The sequence below is a fragment of the Pelobates fuscus genome, chromosome 9, assembly GCF_036172605.1.
Source record: "Pelobates fuscus isolate aPelFus1 chromosome 9, aPelFus1.pri, whole genome shotgun sequence".
Lineage (NCBI taxonomy): Eukaryota > Metazoa > Chordata > Amphibia > Anura > Pelobatidae > Pelobates > Pelobates fuscus.
This window is the reverse complement of record NC_086325.1, coordinates 171967373-171990020: the sequence shown is the minus strand read 5'-3', so window position 1 is coordinate 171990020 and position 22648 is coordinate 171967373. Positions and strand designations below refer to the sequence as shown.

At 58.0% G+C, this 22648-nt stretch overlaps 1 protein-coding gene across 1 annotated transcript; it reads right to left on the bottom strand.

Annotated features, from left to right (window-relative positions):
• Window positions 1–1391: 1391 nt before the first annotated feature.
• Window positions 1392–22560, bottom strand: SLC35A2 (solute carrier family 35 member A2). The gene is made up of 5 exons (XM_063433159.1): window positions 22397–22560; window positions 17624–17809; window positions 16930–17081; window positions 16126–16787; window positions 1392–1809 (listed from the first exon to the last, which is right to left on the bottom strand). Exons 1-5 carry the CDS (start codon window positions 22488–22490, stop codon window positions 1782–1784), a joined length of 1122 nt encoding a protein of 373 aa, XP_063289229.1. The 5' UTR covers window positions 22491–22560; the 3' UTR covers window positions 1392–1781.
• Window positions 22561–22648: the final 88 nt, after the last annotated feature.

Below are 22648 nucleotides of genomic sequence, written 5' to 3'. Positions count from 1 at the left end.
CTTCTGGCCCACCCGGACTGAAAGCCACGCGGGTGCAATACTGGAAGCATTGCCCGTGGAAGCGGAGGTCCGAACGCAAACGGCGGTACACAAACAGTCCCTCTATCACTACCAAGCGAGGAAAAACCCGTGGCATGAGAAGCCGAAGAGGTTGTGGCCAGGAGAGGCAGGCCTCGACATCAGCACGGGGCTGGAAGGATACCCTCACCGACCCCTTGGACCGCGGATCCCCACGAACTACCGATAGGCCCAAGCCGCCTCCCCACAAGGGGTATCGAATGAAACAGACGCTCTGACCCAAACACCCAGCGCTTCTCTAGCTGGGCCATTATGATGTTATGTATATATTTTGCTCTCTGCTTACACATACCCAGTTAGAGTGCCACACACCACCATGACCATAAACCACAAGGTGCACACAGTACACATACTAAAGTGTCTCATCGCCGTGCATAGATAACCTCACTAACACGTTAACCACCTCAAACAATCGCTAACACACACTATTGATTTTACTCAATGGCTCACTCCAGTGGCAATAAACTCCTGCCACACGCTTGCATACTCAGATGCACACAAAGTGTTTAATCGACACCAAAATGTCTTCATTTCTTTTCAAGCCACACTGTGTACATCGCTCCTGCTAGATTATAAAATGTGCTGAAATATCTCTATACTTAATCTAATATGACATGTTCATCCATTGCATTGCATACAACGTATACTGTGATATCTTTGTCAATTTAAAGCACAACAAAAATAAAGATTATAAAAAAATAAAAAAAACACTGCAGAAATGTAAAAACAGCACTGGTCCTTAACAGTAAGAAAATTGAAAAATGATCTGGCCACTAAGGGGTTAAACTGCAATTGGATAAATACTTGCAGAAACATAACATACAGGGATATAATTTCTAATTAGTGGGGTAATAGCTGCTTGATCCAAGGAGACATCTGACTGCTATTTTGGGGTCAAGAAGGAATTTTTTTCCTAGTTTGTTGCAAAATTGGAAGCGCTTCAGACTGGGTTTTTTGCCTTCTTTTGGATCAACAGCAAAAGCATTTGTGAGGAAGGCTGAACTGGATGGACGCAAGTCTCTTTTCAGCCTATGTAATAGTATTCTCTATGTAGCACACACTGCCCACCAATCCTGAAACGCTATGTACACAACGGACGTCAGTTTGTCCAATTACCATGGAAACCCTGGTCTGGTTTATACACTTTATCAAACACTGCAAGATGATTGGCTGCCATGGTTCTGCATGACCTTAACCCCTTAAGGACACATGACATGTGTGACATGTCATGAATCCCTTTTATTCCAGAAGTTTGGTCCTTAAGGGGTTAAACATGTTATTCCACAGCATTCTTTTGAGAAACATTCTAATTATCGGTTTTCCTTACATTTAACAGATCCAGACCATCTTTTGCCAATGGCCCGCTGCCTCCCCTCTCGGTCCATTATAAACCCTTCAACATTGCCAATCTGTTTCTCAAACACAGCTGACAGTATAGACATTCCATGAATTAGTCGTGTAGAACAAAGCTAACGGTTTTTATAGTAAAGTACAGAATACATGACTATCAATGTTGGATAAAATAATAATGGAATCAGCCAGGGATGTGGACTGCAGAGCTTGCTCCACCCCAGCATTGTCCAAGCCTGTGAATTCTACGGTAGGGAAGAAGGTTCCTGACAGTCTCCCATCATCCTCTATACAAGGGAAGAAGATAACGCTTTGTATGTCACAACCAGACTGAGGGTGTCCACGCAAACACTTCAACACCCTTTCTGTTTGGAAATGTTCCTGAAAGACAAAAAGCAGACAGGACATGAGGATTTACATCCCCAGAAAAATGGCACACAAAGAGTAACATACAGGATTTTATATGACCAAATACCTGAAGCCAGTCACATGCTGTGTGGATTTGTGCTGCTATTGGCTGGGAACGGTTTTCGGTATTTGCAGGTTGCATTCGAGACTCTACTCTACAAGTCATTCTTTAGTTACCATGGAAACTGCTCTGGCTACAGTTATTTGACCCACACCTAATGCTGTGGTGGTTATGGTGCTTAAAGCCTCACTGACAGGGAAACCGTGTATCTCAGTCAATGAGAGTTCAGAGATTGGCTGTGGGGACACTGATATCTCATTGGGTGAGCAGTGTACATAATAAATCTATTAAAAAGTTGTAAAAAGAGTGGGCGTGGCTAAAGGTTTTCCTGTATGAAACCAAAAAACATTTTTCTTCTATTTAGCAAAACTGAGATTTGAAAATAAAAATAAAATAAAAACCACACATGACAAAATATATCGAATGCACGTCAGGTATCTTGTTGCATTATTACAACTGAAGTCTTTTAATATTTCCTAAGAGTAAACAAAGACTGTCATTATCTATCAGCATGTGCCATGATTTATCCAGCATACACATGGGTGGCTATCGGTAACCCACAGTGGGTTGGGCGGGGTCTATCAACACCCAGCAGGGGACTGACTGGGCAGCGGGGTCTATCGCCACCCAGCAGGTGACTGACTGGGCAGGGGGGTCTATCGCCACCCAGCAGGGGACTGACTGGGCAGGGGGGTCTATCGCCACCCAGCAGGGGACTGACTAGGCAGGGGGGTCTATCGCCACCAAGCAGGGGACTGACGGGGCGGGGTCTATCGCCACCCAGCAGGGGACTGACGGGGCGGGGTCTATCGCCACCCAGCAGGGGACTGACGGGGCGGAGTCTATCGCCACCCAGCAGGGGACTGACTGGGCAGGGGGGTCTATCGACAGCCAGATGGGAACTGACTAGGTAGGGGGGTCTATCGACACCCAGCAGGGGACTGACGGGGCAGGGGGGTCTATCGACACCCAGCAGGGGACTGACGGGGCAGGGGGGTCGATCGACACCCAGCAGGGGACTGACGGGGCAGGGGGGTCGATCGACACCCAGCAGGGGACTGACGGGGCAGGGGGGTCCATCGACACCCAGCAGGGGACTGACGGGGCAGGGGGGTCCATCGACACCCAGCAGGGGACTGACGGGGCAGGGGGGTCCATCGACACCCAGCAGGGGACTGACGGGGCAGGGGGGTCCATCGACACCCAGCAGGGGACTGACGGGGCAGGGGGGTCCATCGACACCCAGCAGGGGACTGACGGGGCAGGGGGGTCTATCGACACCCAGCAGGGGACTGACGGGGCAGGGGGGCTATCGACACCCAGCAGGGGACTGACGGGGCGGGGTCTCGGTAACCAGCAGGGGACTTACCAGCAGGGGTGGGGTTTTGGTAACCAGCATTGGCTGCAGCATCCCAGATGGCAATCCCTGAGTGGATTGTAGAAAATAATGCTTCACATTACAGAACATCAGCCCTAAATAAACAATGACATTTGTTCTTCCCGCCCCGTCAGTCCCCTGCAGGGGGGTCCATCGACACCCAGCAGGCGACTGGCGGGGCGGTCCATCGACACCCAGCAGGCGACTGACGGGGCGGTCCATCGACACCCAGCAGGCGACTGACGGGGCGGTCCATCGACACCCAGCAGGCGACTGACGGGGCGGTCTATCGACACCCAGCAGGGGACTGACTGGGCAGGGGGGTCTATCGACACCCAGCAGGGGACTGACTGGGCAGGGGGGTCTATCGACACCCAGCAGGGGACTGACTGGGCGGGGGGGGTCTATCGACACCCAGCAGGGGACTGACTGGGCAGGGGGGGGGTCTATCGACACCCAACAGGGGACTGACTGGGCGGGGGGGGGGGGGGGGGGGGGTCTATCGACAGCCAGCAGGCGACTGACGGGGCGGTCTATCGACAGCCAGCAGGCGACTGACGGGGCGGTCTATCGACAGCCAGCAGGCGACTGACGGGGCGGTCTATCGACAGCCAGCAGGCGACTGACGGGGCGGTCTATCGACAGCCAGCAGGCGACTGACGGGGCGGTCTATCGACAGCCAGCAGGCGACTGACGGGGCGGTCTATCGACAGCCAGCAGGCGACTGACGGGGCGGTCTATCGACAGCCAGCAGGCGACTGACGGGGCGGTCTATCGACAGCCAGCAGGCGACTGACGGGGCGGTCTATCGACAGCCAGCAGGCGACTGACGGGGGGGTCTATCGACAGCCAGCAAGCGACTGACGGGGGGTCTATCGACAGCCAGCAGGGGACTGACGGGGCGGGGGAGTCTATCGCCACGACTGACGGGGCGGGGGGGTCTATCGACACCCAGCAGGGGACTGACTGGGCAGGGGGGTCTATCGCCAACCAGCAAGGGACTGACTGGTCATGGGGGTCTATCGCCAACCAGCATGGGAATGACTGGGCATGGGGGTCTATCGACAGCCAGCAGGGGACTGACTAGGCAGGGGGGGTCTATCGACACCCAGCAGGGGACTGACTGGGCAGGGGGGTCTATCGACACCCAGAAGGGGACTGACTAGGCAGGGGGGTCTACCTAAACCCAGAAGGGGACTGACTAGGCAGGGGGGTCTACCTAAACCCAGAAGGGGACTGACTAGGCAGGGGGGTCTATCGACACCCAGCAGGGGACTGACGGGGCAGGGGGGTCTATCGACACCCAGCAGGGGACTGACTGGGCAGGGGGGGTCTATCGACACCCAGCAGGGGACTGACTGGGCAGGGGGGGTCTATCGACACCCAGCAGGGGACTGACTGGGCAGGGGGGGTCTATCGACACCCAGCAGGGGACTGACTGGGCAGGGGGGTCTATCGACACCCAGAAGGGGACTGACTAGGCAGGGGGGTCTACCTAAACCCAGAAGGGGACTGACTAGGCAGGGGGGTCTATCGACAGCCAGCAGGGGACTGACTAGGTAGGGGGGTCTATCGATACCCAGCAGGGGACTGACGGGGCAGGGGGGTCTATCGCCACCCAGCAGGGGACTGACTGGGCAGGGGGGTCTATCGCCACCCAGCAGGGGACTGACTAGGCAGGGGGGTCTATCGCCACCAAGCAGGGGACTGACGGGGCGGGGTCTATCGCCACCCAGCAGGGGACTGACGGGGCGGGGTCTATCGACAGCCAGCAGGCGACTGACGGGGCGGTCTATCGACAGCCAGCAGGCGACTGACGGGGCGGTCTATCGACAGCCAGCAGGCGACTGACGGGGCGGTCTATCGACAGCCAGCAGGCGACTGACGGGGCGGTCTATCGACAGCCAGCAGGCGACTGACGGGGCGGTCTATCGACAGCCAGCAGGCGACTGACGGGGGGGTCTATCGACAGCCAGCAAGCGACTGACGGGGGGTCTATCGACAGCCAGCAGGGGACTGACGGGGCGGGGGAGTCTATCGCCACGACTGACGGGGCGGGGGGGTCTATCGACACCCAGCAGGGGACTGACTGGGCAGGGGGGTCTATCGCCAACCAGCAGGGGACTGACTGGTCATGGGGGTCTATCGCCAACCAGCATGGGAATGACTGGGCATGGGGGTCTATCGACAGCCAGCAGGGGACTGACTAGGCAGGGGGGGTCTATCGACACCCAGCAGGGGACTGACTGGGCAGGGGGGTCTATCGACACCCAGAAGGGGACTGACTAGGCAGGGGGGTCTACCTAAACCCAGAAGGGGACTGACTAGGCAGGGGGGTCTACCTAAACCCAGAAGGGGACTGACTAGGCAGGGGGGTCTATCGACACCCAGCAGGGGACTGACGGGGCAGGGGGGTCTATCGACACCCAGCAGGGGACTGACTGGGCAGGGGGGGTCTATCGACACCCAGCAGGGGACTGACTGGGCAGGGGGGGTCTATCGACACCCAGCAGGGGACTGACTGGGCAGGGGGGGTCTATCGACACCCAGCAGGGGACTGACTGGGCAGGGGGGTCTATCGACACCCAGAAGGGGACTGACTAGGCAGGGGGGTCTACCTAAACCCAGAAGGGGACTGACTAGGCAGGGGGGTCTATCGACAGCCAGCAGGGGACTGACTAGGTAGGGGGGTCTATCGATACCCAGCAGGGGACTGACGGGGCAGGGGGGTCTATCGACACCCAGCAGGGGACTGACGGGGCAGGGGGGTCTATCGACACCCAGCAGGGGACTGACGGGGCAGGGGGGGTCTATCGACACCCAGCAGGGGACTGACTAGGCAGGGGGGTCTACCTAAACCCAGAAGTTGACTGACTAGGCAGGGGGGTCTATCGACAGCCAGCAGGGGACTGACTAGGTAGGGGGGTCTATCGACACCCAGCAGGGGACTGACGGGGCAGGGGGGTCTATCGACACCCAGCAGGGGACTGACGGGGCAGGGGGGTCTATCGACACCCAGCAGGGGACTGACGGGGCAGGGGGGTCGATCGACACCCAGCAGGGGACTGACGGGGCAGGGGGGTCGATCGACACCCAGCAGGGGACTGACGGGGCAGGGGGGTCGATCGACACCCAGCAGGGGACTGACGGGGCAGGGGGGTCGATCGACACCCAGCAGGGGACTGACGGGGCAGGGGGGTCCATCGACACCCAGCAGGGGACTGACGGGGCAGGGGGGTCCATCGACACCCAGCAGGGGACTGACGGGGCAGGGGGGTCCATCGACACCCAGCAGGGGACTGACGGGGCAGGGGGGTCCATCGACACCCAGCAGGGGACTGACGGGGCAGGGGGGTCCATCGACACCCAGCAGGGGACTGACGGGGCAGGGGGGTCCATCGACACCCAGCAGGGGACTGACGGGGCAGGGGGGTCCATCGACACCCAGCAGGGGACTGACGGGGCAGGGGGGTCCATCGACACCCAGCAGGGGACTGACGGGGCAGGGGGGTCCATCGACACCCAGCAGGGGACTGACGGGGCAGGGGGGTCCATCGACACCCAGCAGGGGACTGACGGGGCAGGGGGGTCCATCGACACCCAGCAGGGGATTGACGGGACAGGGGGGCTATCGACACCCAGCAGGGGACTGACGGGGCGGGGTCTCGGTAACCAGCAGGGGACTTACCAGCAGGGGTGGGGTTTTGGTAACCAGCATTGGCTGCAGCATCCCAGATGGCAATCCCTGAGTGGATTGTAGAAAATAATGCTTCACATTACAGAACATCAGCCCTAAATAAACAATGACATTTGTTCTTCCCGCCCCGTCAGTCCCCTGCAGGGGGGTCTATCGACACCCAGCAGGCGACTGAGGGGGCGGTCCATCGACACCCAGCAGGCGACTGAGGGGGCGGTCCATCGACACCCAGCAGGCGACTGAGGGGGCGGTCCATCGACACCCAGCAGGCGACTGAGGGGGCGGTCCATCGACACCCAGCAGGCGACTGAGGGGGCGGTCCATCGACACCCAGCAGGGGACTGACTGGGTAGGGGGGTCCATCGACACCCAGCAGGGGACTGACTGGGCGGGGGGGGGGGGTCTATCGACACCCAGCAGGCGACTGACGGGGCGGTCTATCGACAGCCAGCAGGCGACTGACGGGGCGGTCTATCGACAGCCAGCAGGCGACTGACGGGGCGGTCTATCGACAGCCAGCAGGCGACTGACGGGGCGGTCTATCGACAGCCAGCAGGCGACTGACGGGGCGGTCTATCGACAGCCAGCAGGCGACTGACGGGGCGGTCTATCGACAGCCAGCAGGCGACTGACGGGGCGGTCTATCGACAGCCAGCAGGCGACTGACGGGGCGGTCTATCGACAGCCAGCAGGCGACTGACGGGGCGGTCTATCGACAGCCAGCAGGCGACTGACGGGGCGGTCTATCGACAGCCAGCAGGCGACTGACGGGGCGGTCTATCGACAGCCAGCAGGCGACTGACGGGGCGGTCTATCGACAGCCAGCAGGCGACTGACGGGGCGGTCTATCGACAGCCAGCAGGCGACTGACGGGGCGGTCTATCGACAGCCAGCAGGCGACTGACGGGGCGGTCTATCGACAGCCAGCAGGCGACTGACGGGGCGGTCTATCGACAGCCAGCAGGCGACTGACGGGGCGGTCTATCGACAGCCAGCAGGCGACTGACGGGGCGGTCTATCGACAGCCAGCAGGCGACTGACGGGGCGGTCTATCGACAGCCAGCAGGCGACTGACGGGGCGGTCTATCGACAGCCAGCAGGCGACTGACGGGGCGGTCTATCGACAGCCAGCAGGCGACTGACGGGGCGGTCTATCGACAGCCAGCAGGCGACTGACGGGGCGGTCTATCGACAGCCAGCAGGCGACTGACGGGGCGGTCTATCGACAGCCAGCAGGCGACTGACGGGGCGGTCTATCGACAGCCAGCAGGCGACTGACGGGGCGGTCTATCGACAGCCAGCAGGCGACTGACGGGGCGGTCTATCGACAGCCAGCAGGCGACTGACGGGGCGGTCTATCGACAGCCAGCAGGCGACTGACGGGGCGGTCTATCGACAGCCAGCAGGCGACTGACGGGGCGGTCTATCGACAGCCAGCAGGCGACTGACGGGGCGGTCTATCGACAGCCAGCAGGCGACTGACGGGGCGGTCTATCGACAGCCAGCAGGCGACTGACGGGGCGGTCTATCGACAGCCAGCAGGCGACTGACGGGGCGGTCTATCGACAGCCAGCAGGCGACTGACGGGGCGGTCTATCGACAGCCAGCAGGCGACTGACGGGGCGGTCTATCGACAGCCAGCAGGCGACTGACGGGGCGGTCTATCGACAGCCAGCAGGCGACTGACGGGGCGGTCTATCGACAGCCAGCAGGCGACTGACGGGGCGGTCTATCGACAGCCAGCAGGCGACTGACGGGGCGGTCTATCGACAGCCAGCAGGCGACTGACGGGGGGGTCTATCGACAGCCAGCAAGCGACTGACGGGGGGTCTATCGACAGCCAGCAGGGGACTGACGGGGCGGGGGAGTCTATCGCCACGACTGACGGGGCGGGGGGGTCTATCGACACCCAGCAGGGGACTGACTGGGCAGGGGGGTCTATCGCCAACCAGCAGGGGACTGACTGGTCATGGGGGTCTATCGCCAACCAGCAGGGGACTGACTGGGCATGGGGGTCTATCGAAAGCCAGCAGGGGACTGACTAGGCAGGGGGGGTCTATCGACACCCAGCAGGGGACTGACTGGGCAGGGGGGGTCTATCGACACCCAGAAGGGGACTGACTAGGCAGGGGGGTCTACCTAAACCCAGAAGGGGACTGACTAGGCAGGGGGGTCTACCTAAACCCAGAAGGGGACTGACTAGGCAGGGGGGTCTATCGACACCCAGCAGGGGACTGACGGGGCAGGGGGGGTCTATCGACACCCAGCAGGGGACTGACTGGGCAGGGGGGGTCTATCGACACCCAGCAGGGGACTGACTGGGCAGGGGGGTCTATCGACACCCAGCAGGGGACTGACTGGGCAGGGGGGGGTCTATCGACACCCAGCAGGGGACTGACTGGGCAGGGGGGGTCTATCGACACCCAGCAGGGGACTGACTGGGCAGGGGGGGTCTATCGACACCCAGCAGGGGACTGACTGGGCAGGGGGGGTCTATCGACACCCAGCAGGGGACTGACTGGGCAGGGGGGTCTATCGACACCCAGAAGGGGACTGACTAGGCAGGGGGGTCTACCTAAACCCAGAAGGGGACTGACTAGGCAGGGGGGTCTATCGACAGCCAGCAGGGGACTGACTAGGTAGGGGGGTCTATCGACACCCAGCAGGGGACTGACGGGGCAGGGGGGTCTATCGACACCCAGCAGGGGACTGACGGGGCAGGGGGGGTCTATCGACACCCAGCAGGGGACTGACGGGGCAGGGGGGTCTACCGACACCCAGCAGGGGACTGACTAGGCAGGGGGGTCTACCTAAACCCAGAAGTTGACTGACTAGGCAGGGGGGTCTATCGACAGCCAGCAGGGGACTGACTAGGTAGGGGGGTCTATCGACACCCAGCAGGGGACTGACGGGGCAGGGGGGTCTATCGACACCCAGCAGGGGACTGACGGGGCAGGGGGGTCGATCGACACCCAGCAGGGGACTGACGGGGCAGGGGGGTCGATCGACACCCAGCAGGGGACTGACGGGGCAGGGGGGTCGATCGACACCCAGCAGGGGACTGACGGGGCAGGGGGGTCGATCGACACCCAGCAGGGGACTGACGGGGCAGGGGGGTCGATCGACACCCAGCAGGGGACTGACGGGGCAGGGGGGTCGATCGACACCCAGCAGGGGACTGACGGGGCAGGGGGGTCGATCGACACCCAGCAGGGGACTGACGGGGCAGGGGGGTCGATCGACACCCAGCAGGGGACTGACGGGGCAGGGGGGTCGATCGACACCCAGCAGGGGACTGACGGGGCAGGGGGGTCGATCGACACCCAGCAGGGGACTGACGGGGCAGGGGGGTCGATCGACACCCAGCAGGGGACTGACGGGGCAGGGGGGTCGATCGACACCCAGCAGGGGACTGACGGGGCAGGGGGGTCCATCGACACCCAGCAGGGGACTGACGGGGCAGGGGGGTCCATCGACACCCAGCAGGGGACTGACGGGGCAGGGGGGTCCATCGACACCCAGCAGGGGACTGACGGGGCAGGGGGGTCCATCGACACCCAGCAGGGGACTGACGGGGCAGGGGGGTCCATCGACACCCAGCAGGGGACTGACGGGGCAGGGGGGTCCATCGACACCCAGCAGGGGACTGACGGGGCAGGGGGGTCCATCGACACCCAGCAGGGGACTGACGGGGCAGGGGGGTCCATCGACACCCAGCAGGGGACTGACGGGGCAGGGGGGTCCATCGACACCCAGCAGGGGACTGACGGGGCAGGGGGGTCCATCGACACCCAGCACTGACGGGGCAGGGGGGTCCATCGACACCCAGCAGGGGACTGACGGGGCAGGGGGGTCCATCGACACCCAGCAGGGGACTGACGGGGCAGGGGGGTCCATCGACACCCAGCAGGGGATTGACGGGACAGGGGGGCTATCGACACCCAGCAGGGGACTGACGGGGCGGGGTCTCGGTAACCAGCAGGGGACTTACCAGCAGGGGTGGGGTTTTGGTAACCAGCATTGGCTGCAGCATCCCAGATGGCAATCCCTGAGTGGATTGTAGAAAATAATGCTTCACATTACAGAACATCAGCCCTAAATAAACAATGACATTTGTTCTTCCCGCCCCGTCAGTCCCCTGCAGGGGGGTCTATCGACACCCAGCAGGCGACTGAGGGGGCGGTCTATCGACACCCAGCAGGCGACTGAGGGGGCGGTCCATCGACACCCAGCAGGCGACTGAGGGGGCGGTCCATCGACACCCAGCAGGCGACTGAGGGGGCGGTCCATCGACACCCAGCAGGCGACTGAGGGGGCGGTCCATCGACACCCAGCAGGCGACTGAGGGGGCGGTCCATCGACACCCAGCAGGCGACTGAGGGGGCGGTCCATCGACACCCAGCAGGCGACTGAGGGGGCGGTCCATCGACACCCAGCAGGCGACTGAGGGGGCGGTCCATCGACACCCAGCAGGCGACTGAGGGGGCGGTCCATCGACACCCAGCAGGCGACTGAGGGGGCGGTCCATCGACACCCAGCAGGCGACTGAGGGGGCGGTCCATCGACACCCAGCAGGCGACTGAGGGGGCGGTCCATCGACACCCAGCAGGCGACTGAGGGGGCGGTCCATCGACACCCAGCAGGCGACTGAGGGGGCGGTCCATCGACACCCAGCAGGCGACTGAGGGGGCGGTCCATCGACACCCAGCAGGCGACTGAGGGGGCGGTCCATCGACACCCAGCAGGCGACTGAGGGGGCGGTCCATCGACACCCAGCAGGCGACTGAGGGGGCGGTCCATCGACACCCAGCAGGCGACTGAGGGGGCGGTCCATCGACACCCAGCAGGCGACTGAGGGGGCGGTCCATCGACACCCAGCAGGCGACTGAGGGGGCGGTCCATCGACACCCAGCAGGCGACTGAGGGGGCGGTCCATCGACACCCAGCAGGCGACTGAGGGGGCGGTCCATCGACACCCAGCAGGCGACTGAGGGGGCGGTCCATCGACACCCAGCAGGCGACTGAGGGGGCGGTCCATCGACACCCAGCAGGCGACTGAGGGGGCGGTCCATCGACACCCAGCAGGCGACTGAGGGGGCGGTCCATCGACACCCAGCAGGCGACTGAGGGGGCGGTCCATCGACACCCAGCAGGCGACTGAGGGGGCGGTCCATCGACACCCAGCAGGCGACTGAGGGGGCGGTCCATCGACACCCAGCAGGCGACTGAGGGGGCGGTCCATCGACACCCAGCAGGCGACTGAGGGGGCGGTCCATCGACACCCAGCAGGCGACTGAGGGGGCGGTCCATCGACACCCAGCAGGCGACTGAGGGGGCGGTCCATCGACACCCAGCAGGCGACTGAGGGGGCGGTCCATCGACACCCAGCAGGCGACTGAGGGGGCGGTCCATCGACACCCAGCAGGCGACTGAGGGGGCGGTCCATCGACACCCAGCAGGCGACTGAGGGGGCGGTCCATCGACACCCAGCAGGCGACTGAGGGGGCGGTCCATCGACACCCAGCAGGCGACTGAGGGGGCGGTCCATCGACACCCAGCAGGCGACTGAGGGGGCGGTCCATCGACACCCAGCAGGCGACTGAGGGGGCGGTCCATCGACACCCAGCAGGCGACTGAGGGGGCGGTCCATCGACACCCAGCAGGCGACTGAGGGGGCGGTCCATCGACACCCAGCAGGCGACTGAGGGGGCGGTCCATCGACACCCAGCAGGCGACTGAGGGGGCGGTCCATCGACACCCAGCAGGCGACTGAGGGGGCGGTCCATCGACACCCAGCAGGCGACTGACGGGGGGGTCCATCGACACCCAGCAGGCGACTGACGGGGGGGTCCATCGACACCCAGCAGGCGACTGACGGGGCGGTCCATCGACACCCAGCAGGCGACTGAGGGGGCGGTCCATCGACACCCAGCAGGCGACTGAGGGGCGGTCCATCGACACCCAGCAGGCGACTGAGGGGGCGGTCCATCGACACCCAGCAGGCGACTGAGGGGGCGGTCCATCGACACCCAGCAGGGGACTGACTGGGTAGGGGGGTCCATCGACACCCAGCAGGCGACTGACGGGGCGGTCTATCGACACCCAGCAGGCGACTGACGGGGCGGTCTATCGACACCCAGCAGGCGACTGACGGGGCGGTCTATCGACACCCAGCAGGCGACTGACGGGGCGGTCTATCGACACCCAGCAGGCGACTGACGGGGCGGTCTATCGACACCCAGCAGGCGACTGACGGGGCGGTCTATCGACACCCAGCAGGCGACTGACGGGGCGGTCTATCGACACCCAGCAGGCGACTGACGGGGCGGTCTATCGACACCCAGCAGGCGACTGACGGGGCGGTCTATCGACACCCAGCAGGCGACTGACGGGGCGGTCTATCGACACCCAGCAGGCGACTGACGGGGCGGTCTATCGACACCCAGCAGGCGACTGACGGGGCGGTCTATCGACACCCAGCAGGCGACTGACGGGGCGGTCTATCGACACCCAGCAGGCGACTGACGGGGCGGTCTATCGACACCCAGCAGGCGACTGACGGGGCGGTCTATCGACACCCAGCAGGCGACTGACGGGGCGGTCTATCGACACCCAGCAGGCGACTGACGGGGCGGTCTATCGACACCCAGCAGGCGACTGACGGGGCGGTCTATCGACACCCAGCAGGCGACTGACGGGGCGGTCTATCGACACCCAGCAGGCGACTGACGGGGCGGTCTATCGACACCCAGCAGGCGACTGACGGGGCGGTCTATCGACACCCAGCAGGCGACTGACGGGGCGGTCTATCGACACCCAGCAGGCGACTGACGGGGCGGTCTATCGACACCCAGCAGGCGACTGACGGGGCGGTCTATCGACACCCAGCAGGCGACTGACGGGGCGGTCTATCGACACCCAGCAGGCGACTGACGGGCCGGTCTATCGACACCCAGCAGGCGACTGACGGGGCGGTCTATCGACACCCAGCAGGCGACTGACGGGGCGGTCTATCGACACCCAGCAGGCGACTGACGGGGCGGTCTATCGACACCCAGCAGGCGACTGACGGGGCGGTCTATCGACACCCAGCAGGCAACTGACGGGGCGGTCTATCGACACCCAGCAGGGGACTGACTGGGCAGGGGGGTCTATCGACACCCAGCAGGGGACTGACTGGGCAGGGGGGTCTATCGACACCCAGCAGGGGACTGACTGGGCAGGGGGGTCTATCGACACCCAGCAGGGGACTGACTGGGCAGGGGGGTCTATCGACACCCAGCAGGGAACTGACTGGGCAGGGGGGTCTATCGACACCCAGCAGGGAACTGACTGGGCAGGGGGGTCTATCGACACCCAGCAGGGAACTGACTGGGCAGGGGGGTCTATCGACACCCAGCAGGGAACTGACTGGGCAGGGGGGTCTATCGACACCCAGCAGGGAACTGACTGGGCAGGGGGGTCTATCGACACCCAGCAGGGAACTGACTGGGCAGGGGGGTCTATCGACACCCAGCAGGGAACTGACTGGGCAGGGGGGTCTATCGACACCCAGCAGGGAACTGACTGGGCAGGGGGGTCTATCGACACCCAGCAGGGAACTGACTGGGCAGGGGGTCTATCGACACCCAGCAGGGGACTGACTGGGCAGGGGGTCTATCGACACCCAGCAGGGGACTGACTGGGCGGGGGGGGTCTATCGACACCCAGCAGGGGACTGACTGGGCGGGGGGGGGTCTATTGTCACCCAGCAGGGGACTGACTGGGCAGGGTCTATCGACACCCAGCAGGAAACTGACTAGGCAGGGGGGTCTATCGTCACCCAGCAGGGGACTGACGGGGCGGGGTCTCGGTAACCAGCAGAGGACTTGCCAGCAGGGGTGGGGTTTTGGTAACCAGCATTGGCTGCAGCGTCCCAGATGGCAATCCCTGAGTGGATTGTAGAAAATAATGCTTCACATTACAGAACATCAGCCCTAAATAAACAATGACATTTGTTCTTTTACTCTAAGTCTAACAAAAATGTCCTTTTGTTGCTGGTTATGAGAGGGCCTATCTTGTTTTCAGTTTTAGCAGTCAGTAATGTATGGGCGAGGTAAAAGTTAGTCATATGGCCAGTAACACAATACAAAGGACACATCCCCGGTTAATACACAACACAGACAGATAAACAGATTGTGTGGAGTCAGTTTGATGTCCAGTAAGCGATCAATATAAACAGTGATTCTGGGATTTGGCTAATTTAGGGTTAATGGGTCAGTAAAGAAACAGGCACTAATGAAAAAGAGAAAGTAGAATAAATACAAATGATTTTATTTTACATTTAAAACATTTTTAGTACAAGAGAAAGAAATGAACATGCATTGAAGAAGCAGTCACCCCATGTAAATCCTCTCATTGCCACGATACCCAACAGCTCTCTGATTTACAATAATCCAATAATATACTGCCCTGTATGCTTGTACCACACTGGCATACACTGCACCACAGCAATGGCAGAAAAACACCCAGTGCAACACACACACACCACATTACCAAGTACCATGCAATCACACCGATTAGTGTTTTCCCAGGCAGAGTCCCTATATACACCTCTCCGCACCAGTGACCATATATTTATCATATCACTTCATCCCCATATATACAAATATAGTTCTGTATAATATTTACAGATAGAAACAGCTCACCATGTAATACTGCCATACCACACACGTGATACCTACAGTTCAATATTGCCAAACCACACGTGATACATATGTGGACAGTGACCAGGCTGATACCATTGGAGGAGAGAGCTACTAGAAGGGTGGAGTCAGTCCCTGGCCAATCTCTACGTTAGATTACACAATTTGAAAACATAGCATAGAATTCAAATTCTGCCAGGAGAAATAATATCGGCTGTCCTTGCCCAAATGTATCTCTCGGATCTTGGCTCTCCACGCCTTGATTAGCAATAGAATAGATGGTGGTGAACTGCTTTCAAACTAAATGGTTATTGGAAATAGCCTGTTAATACAAGCAAGCTGAGTTATGGGAGAGGAGAGAGGATATAGGTTAGGAGCGAATCAAACTGAACTCCTAGAATTCCACCCCAGTCCACTGTACTTCATGATTTCACAGGGTAACACTGTTTGTCACTTGGTGAGAACTGACTTGGGAAGGAAGGACTCCTTAAGCTGGGCTGTCTGAGGTGCTGGAGGACAGTCTGGTGCTCTTGGGAGGCTGTACAGATAAACGGCCCCAATCACTAGTGCTGCTCCAAGTGCAAAAGGAACATCCACATGGAAGCCAAAAAGATGGACAGAAGCCGCAGTTGAAACCACAATGGACAGTGACGTGGCAAAGCCTTTCAGGATGTTATCTGCATACTTGACGACCACAGCCACAAGGAGACCTCCGAATGCTTGATTGAAGATGACACACCAGACAAGAGGTGTGTAACCGTGGAAGAAACCATGCTCAGCCACAGCCGATCCATCCTTCTGCCACATGGCTACAAGTCCCAAGGCAGTGCCAAAGATGCCCAGCTGAACATTGCGTAACCACACGGACGCAGAACTACCCTTCAGGATGCGTTCAAAGTACACACCGGCAAATCCAGAGGACAGACAGGAAACAGACACGGCAACCAAGCCAACAACATAGCTCTGATCGCTGGCCGTCACACTCTCCTTGCCACCAGACTGCTCTGCTTGAACAATAGCGACACCGGCAAACAGAATTACCAGAGAACCCCACTGCAACCGGGATAAACTCTTCCTCAGAAGCAAGACTGAGAAAAGGGCAGTTGTCAAAATCTTCAGTTGATATGTGACCTGTCGATGTAAATAGAAAGAAAATCAGTAAGTGAAAAACATGTAAATTAAATAAAAGTGAAGGGGGAAGGAAGAGGCGGCAACAAAGGGGAGGGAGGAAGGAGGGAGAGAAAGGGAAGGATTGGAAACCAAGAGATCGAACCTGGAAGGTGGCTGCTGGGAGGTTGGAGATTGCCACATACTGCAGGTTGTTTTGTAGGGTGTAGATTAGGGAGGGCACAGCCAGCTTCAGTGTATCTATGTACTGCACAATGATCGACTCGTACAGGAATACAACCAACTCTTTTACATTTCCTAAAAGAAAACAGCATTATAAGTCAAGAAGCACTAGCACCCATTCATACATTGCAGGAATTAAAGGGACACTGTAGGCACTGCAACTGCTTCAAATCACTGCCTGGAGTCCCCTGGCACCATCTTCCCATTCAGTGTTAAACTATTTTTAAAGATAAGTCCCCAGCTGAGTAGCAATAGGCAGCTGTGGTTGGCTGAGTGTGTCAGTTGACCGCTATCAGCCTATCACAGCACACATTTCTGGTATGACTCTGTATGGCTAGAAGGAAGTGTGTAATCTCTGCCTTAGTCACACCTCTAGTGGGGGTAGAACAATGGGAAGCCAGGGGCCCTCATTCAGTGTTAAACTGCTCAAAAATGAATGGAGAGACAGCGCCAGAGGACTCAGAGCACTATAACCACTTCACTGTGCTATCATTAAAGAGACTACAGTGTTTCTTTCAGGTTAACAGATTCTATTGTTCACAAAGGTGGAGTGAACTCTAGGCCCAATATCTGCAGTGGAAATATTTGTGGATTAGAAATGTACATTAACTCCTCACCTCTCTTCTGGGCCAGGATAAGGAGGAGACATGTAATGCCTTTAAGAATCTCTGCCATTACTACAGCTGTGGTAGAGAAGAACCGTTCCCCAGGAAGAGTACGTGCATATCGGATACTTAGGATCAGCGAGGCATTCTGTACAACCAACACGGCCAAACTGACATACTTCAGGCGACGATTTCCCCCTGTGTTAAAGAGCAAATAAATCAGTAGCTAAACAAGATATTGGGCCCCCCCAGCAGATCCCCTTATAGTTGCAACCTTTCCTCTACAATAACAAACCATGTTACACACACACCCCGTCTCCAAAAGGCACAGCCATCATGAATAGGAACATAAATGATATTGCTAAAGCACAACAGGATCTCCATATAAAGTAGCCACATGCACCTCAGACGCCTGATGAACTTATATTTAAAGGTTACATAGCTGAAAAGAGGCTGAACTTGATGGACGCGTCTTTGTAACATCTGTTTTGTGCTATTGATCCAAAAGGCGGCAAAAAAAAAAACAGTTTGAAGCACTTCCAATTTTGTAACAAACTAGGGAAAAAATCCCTCTTTACCCCAGAATGGCAGTCAAATTAATGATTGGATCAAGAAGCTATTACCCTACATTGAAAAATTATATCCTTGAATATTCTATTTTTAAACCATCTATATGAACTCTCATAAAACCACCTCTTCAGGCAGAGAATTCCACATCCTTATTGTTCTTATGGTATAAAAACCTTTCCTTTGCCTTAGACGAAATCTTCTTTCTTCCAATCTAAACGCATGGCCCCATGTCCTATGTAAAGTCCGGTTTGTAAATAGATTTCCACACAATGGTTTATATTGGCCTTGAATATATTTGTATAATGTTATCATATCCCCTCTCAGGCGACGTTTTTCTAAACTAAAGAGGTTTAAATTTGTTAACCTTTCTTCATAGCTGATATGTTCCATTCCTTTTATTAATTTTGTAGCTTGTCTCTTCACTTTTCTAGTGCCATGATATCCTTTGTTAGAACAGGTGCCCAAAATTGCACAGCATATTCAAGTTGTGGCTTACCAGCGATTTAAAAATACCTTTTTCATGCAGGACAATACCTTACAGGCCTTAGCCACTGCTGATTGACATTGCACATTGTTGCATAGTTTGTTGTCTATAATAATTCCCAAAAAGATGTCACTCCCTACTGTGAGGCAGCATCATAGTACCAATAGAACCATAATCACTATAAGGGGCTATAGTGCTTAGACTACACCCTTAAAGCAAGTGACCCATGTATTTAATGGATCATTGGCAAAGACAGACTGTGTGTGACCACGGCCCTGAACACCTTAACAATGACAATAAGGATAAAACTAAAAAAAGACAATATCCACCCTGGATAAGCTGCTTAAGAAACCAGTTCTACTGGCTCTCTCCTATTAGCAATTCCAGCTCAGCAGCCAAACCCAATCACCATTCATTCACCTACCTTCACAGTAACCGATCAGGAATACAAAGTGTCCCCCCTCACTCGCTATTAACACTAGCCGTCCCCCTCACTCGCTATTAACACTAGCCGTCCCCCTCACTCGCTATTAACACTAGCCGTCCCCCTCACTCACTATTAACACTAGCCGTCCCCCTCACTCACTATTAACACTAGCCGTCCCCCTCACTCACTATTAACACTAGCCGTCCCCCTCACTCACTATTAACACTAGCCGTCCCCCTCACTCACTATTAACACTAGCCGTCCCCCTCACTCACTATTAACACTAGCCGTCCCCCTCACTCACTATTAACACTAGCCGTCCCCCTCACTCACTATTAACACTAGCCGTCCCCCTCACTCACTATTAACACTAGCCGTCCCCCTCACTCACTATTAACACTAGCCGTCCCCCTCACTCACTATTAACACTAGCCGTCCCCCTCACTCACTATTAACACTAGCCGTCCCCCTCACTCACTATTAACACTAGCCGTCCCCCTCACTCACTATTAACACTAGCCGTCCCCCTCACTCACTATTAACACTAGCCGCCCCCCTCACTCACTATTAACACTAGCCGCCCCCCTCACTCACTATTAACACTAGCCGCCCCCCTCACTCACTATTAACACTAGCCGCCCCCCTCACTCACTATTAACACTAGCCGCCCCCCTCACTCGCTATTAACACTAGCCGTCCCCCTCACTCGCTATTAACACTAGCCGTCCCCCTCACTCGCTATTAACACTAGCCGCCCCCCTCACTCGCTATTAACACTAGCCGCCCCCCTCACTCGCTATTAACACTAGCCGCCCCCCTCACTCACTATTAACACTAGCCGCCCCCCTCACTCACTATTAACACTAGCCGCCCCCCTCACTCACTATTAACACTAGCCGCCCCCCTCACTCGCTATTAACACTAGCCGTCCCCCTCACTCACTATTAACACTAGCCGCCCCCCTCACTCACTATTAACACTAGCCGCCCCCCTCACTCACTATTAACACTAGCCGTCCCCCTCACTCACTATTAACACTAGCCGCCCCCTCACTCACTATTAACACTAGCCGTCCCCCTCACTCACTATTAACACTAGCCGTCCCCCTCACTCACTATTAACACTAGCCGTCCCCCTCACTCACTATTAACACTAGCCGTCCCCCTCACTCACTATTAACACTAGCCGTCCCCCTCACTCACTATTAACACTAGCCGTCCCCCTCACTCACTATTAACACTAGCCGTCCCCCTCACTCACTATTAACACTAGCCGTCCCCCTCACTCACTATTAACACTAGCCGTCCCCCTCACTCACTATTAACACTAGCCGTCCCCCTCACTCACTATTAACACTAGCCGTCCCCCTCACTCACTATTAACACTAGCCGCCCCCCTCACTCACTATTAACACTAGCCGCCCCCCTCACTCACTATTAACACTAGCCGTCCCCCTCACTCACTATTAACACTAGCCGTCCCCCTCACTCACTATTAACACTAGCCGCCCCCCTCACTCACTATTAACACTAGCCGCCCCCCTCACTCACTATTAACACTAGCCGTCCCCCTCACTCGCTATTAACACTAGCCGCCCCCTCACTCGCTATTAACACTAGCCGTCCCCCTCACTCACTATTAACACTAGCCGCCCCCCTCACTCACTATTAACACTAGCCGTCCCCCTCACTCACTATTAACACTAGCCGCCCCCCTCACTCACTATTAACACTAGCCGTCCCCCTCACTCACTATTAACACTAGCCGTCCCCCTCACTCACTATTAACACTAGCCGCCCCCCTCACTCACTATTAACACTAGCCGCCCCCCTCACTCACTATTAACACTAGCCGCCCCCCTCACTCACTATTAACACTAGCCGCCCCCCTCACTCGCTATTAACACTAGCCGTCCCCCTCACTCACTATTAACACTAGCCGTCCCCCTCACTCACTATTAACACTAGCCGCCCCCCTCACTCACTATTAACACTAGCCGCCCCCCTCACTCACTATTAACACTAGCCGCCCCCCTCACTCACTATTAACACTAGCCGCCCCCCTCACTCGCTATTAACACTAGCCGTCCCCCTCACTCACTATTAACACTAGCCGTCCCCCTCACTCACTATTAACACTAGCCGCCCCCCTCACTCGCTATTAACACTAGCCGCCCCCCTCACTCACTATTAACACTAGCCGCCCCCTCACTCACTATTAACACTAGCCGTCCCCCTCACTCGCTATTAACACTAGCCGTCCCCCTCACTCACTATTAACACTAGCCGTCCCCCTCACTCGCTATTAACACTAGCCGTCCCCCTCACTCACTATTAACACTAGCCGCCCCCCTCACTCGCTATTAACACTAGCCGCCCCCCTCACTCACTATTAACACTAGCCGTCCCCCTCACTCACTATTAACACTAGCCGCCCCCTCACTCACTATTAACACTAGCCGTCCCCCTCACTCACTATTAACACTAGCCGCCCCCCTCACTCACTATTAACACTAGCCGTCCCCCTCACTCACTATTAACACTAGCCGTCCCCCTCACTCACTATTAACACTAGCCGCCCCCTCACTCACTATTAACACTAGCCGTCCCCCTCACTCACTATTAACACTAGCCGTCCCCCTCACTCACTATTAACACTAGCCGCCCCCCTCACTCACTATTAACACTAGCCGTCCCCCTCACTCACTATTAACACTAGCCGTCCCCCTCACTCACTATTAACACTAGCCGTCCCCCTCACTCACTATTAACACTAGCCGTCCCCCTCACTCACTATTAACACTAGCCGCCCCCTCACTCACTATTAACACTAGCCGCCCCCCTCACTCACTATTAACACTAGCCGTCCCCTCACTCACTATTAACACTAGCCGCCCCCCTCACTCACTATTAACACTAGCCGTCCCCCTCACTCACTATTAACACTAGCCGTCCCCCTCACTCACTATTAACACTAGCCGCCCCCCTCACTCACTATTAACACTAGCCGTCCCCCTCACTCACTATTAACACTAGCCGTCCCCCTCACTCACTATTAACACTAGCCGCCCCCTCACTCACTATTAACACTAGCCGCCCCCTCACTCGCTATTAACACTAGCCGCCCCCCTCACTCGCTATTAACACTAGCCGTCACTCACTCTCCCCGGAGTGCACTCTCCTCCCCCCTCACTCACTCTCCCCGGAGTGCGCTCTCCTCCCCCCTCACTCACTCTCCCCGGAGTGCGCTCTCCTCCCCCCTCACTCACTCTCCCCGGAGTGCACTCTCCTCCCCCCTCACTCACTCTCCCCGGAGTGCGCTCTCCCGTCCAGTCCCCCGGGTTCCTTCATGTTTCTCTCCTCCATGGTTCCCTCCGCCGTTCCCACCGAGCCGGCCATGTTTCCCGGTAACACTGCATTTCCGGGTCCGCCGCTCCACGGCGACAGCGCCAGCTCACTTCCGGTGCGGCTACCATGGCAACCAGAGCTCCGTCACTTCCGGCCTTTATGGAATAATGGAGGAGCGCAGCGGCCATCTTACTGGAGGAATGGGCGGG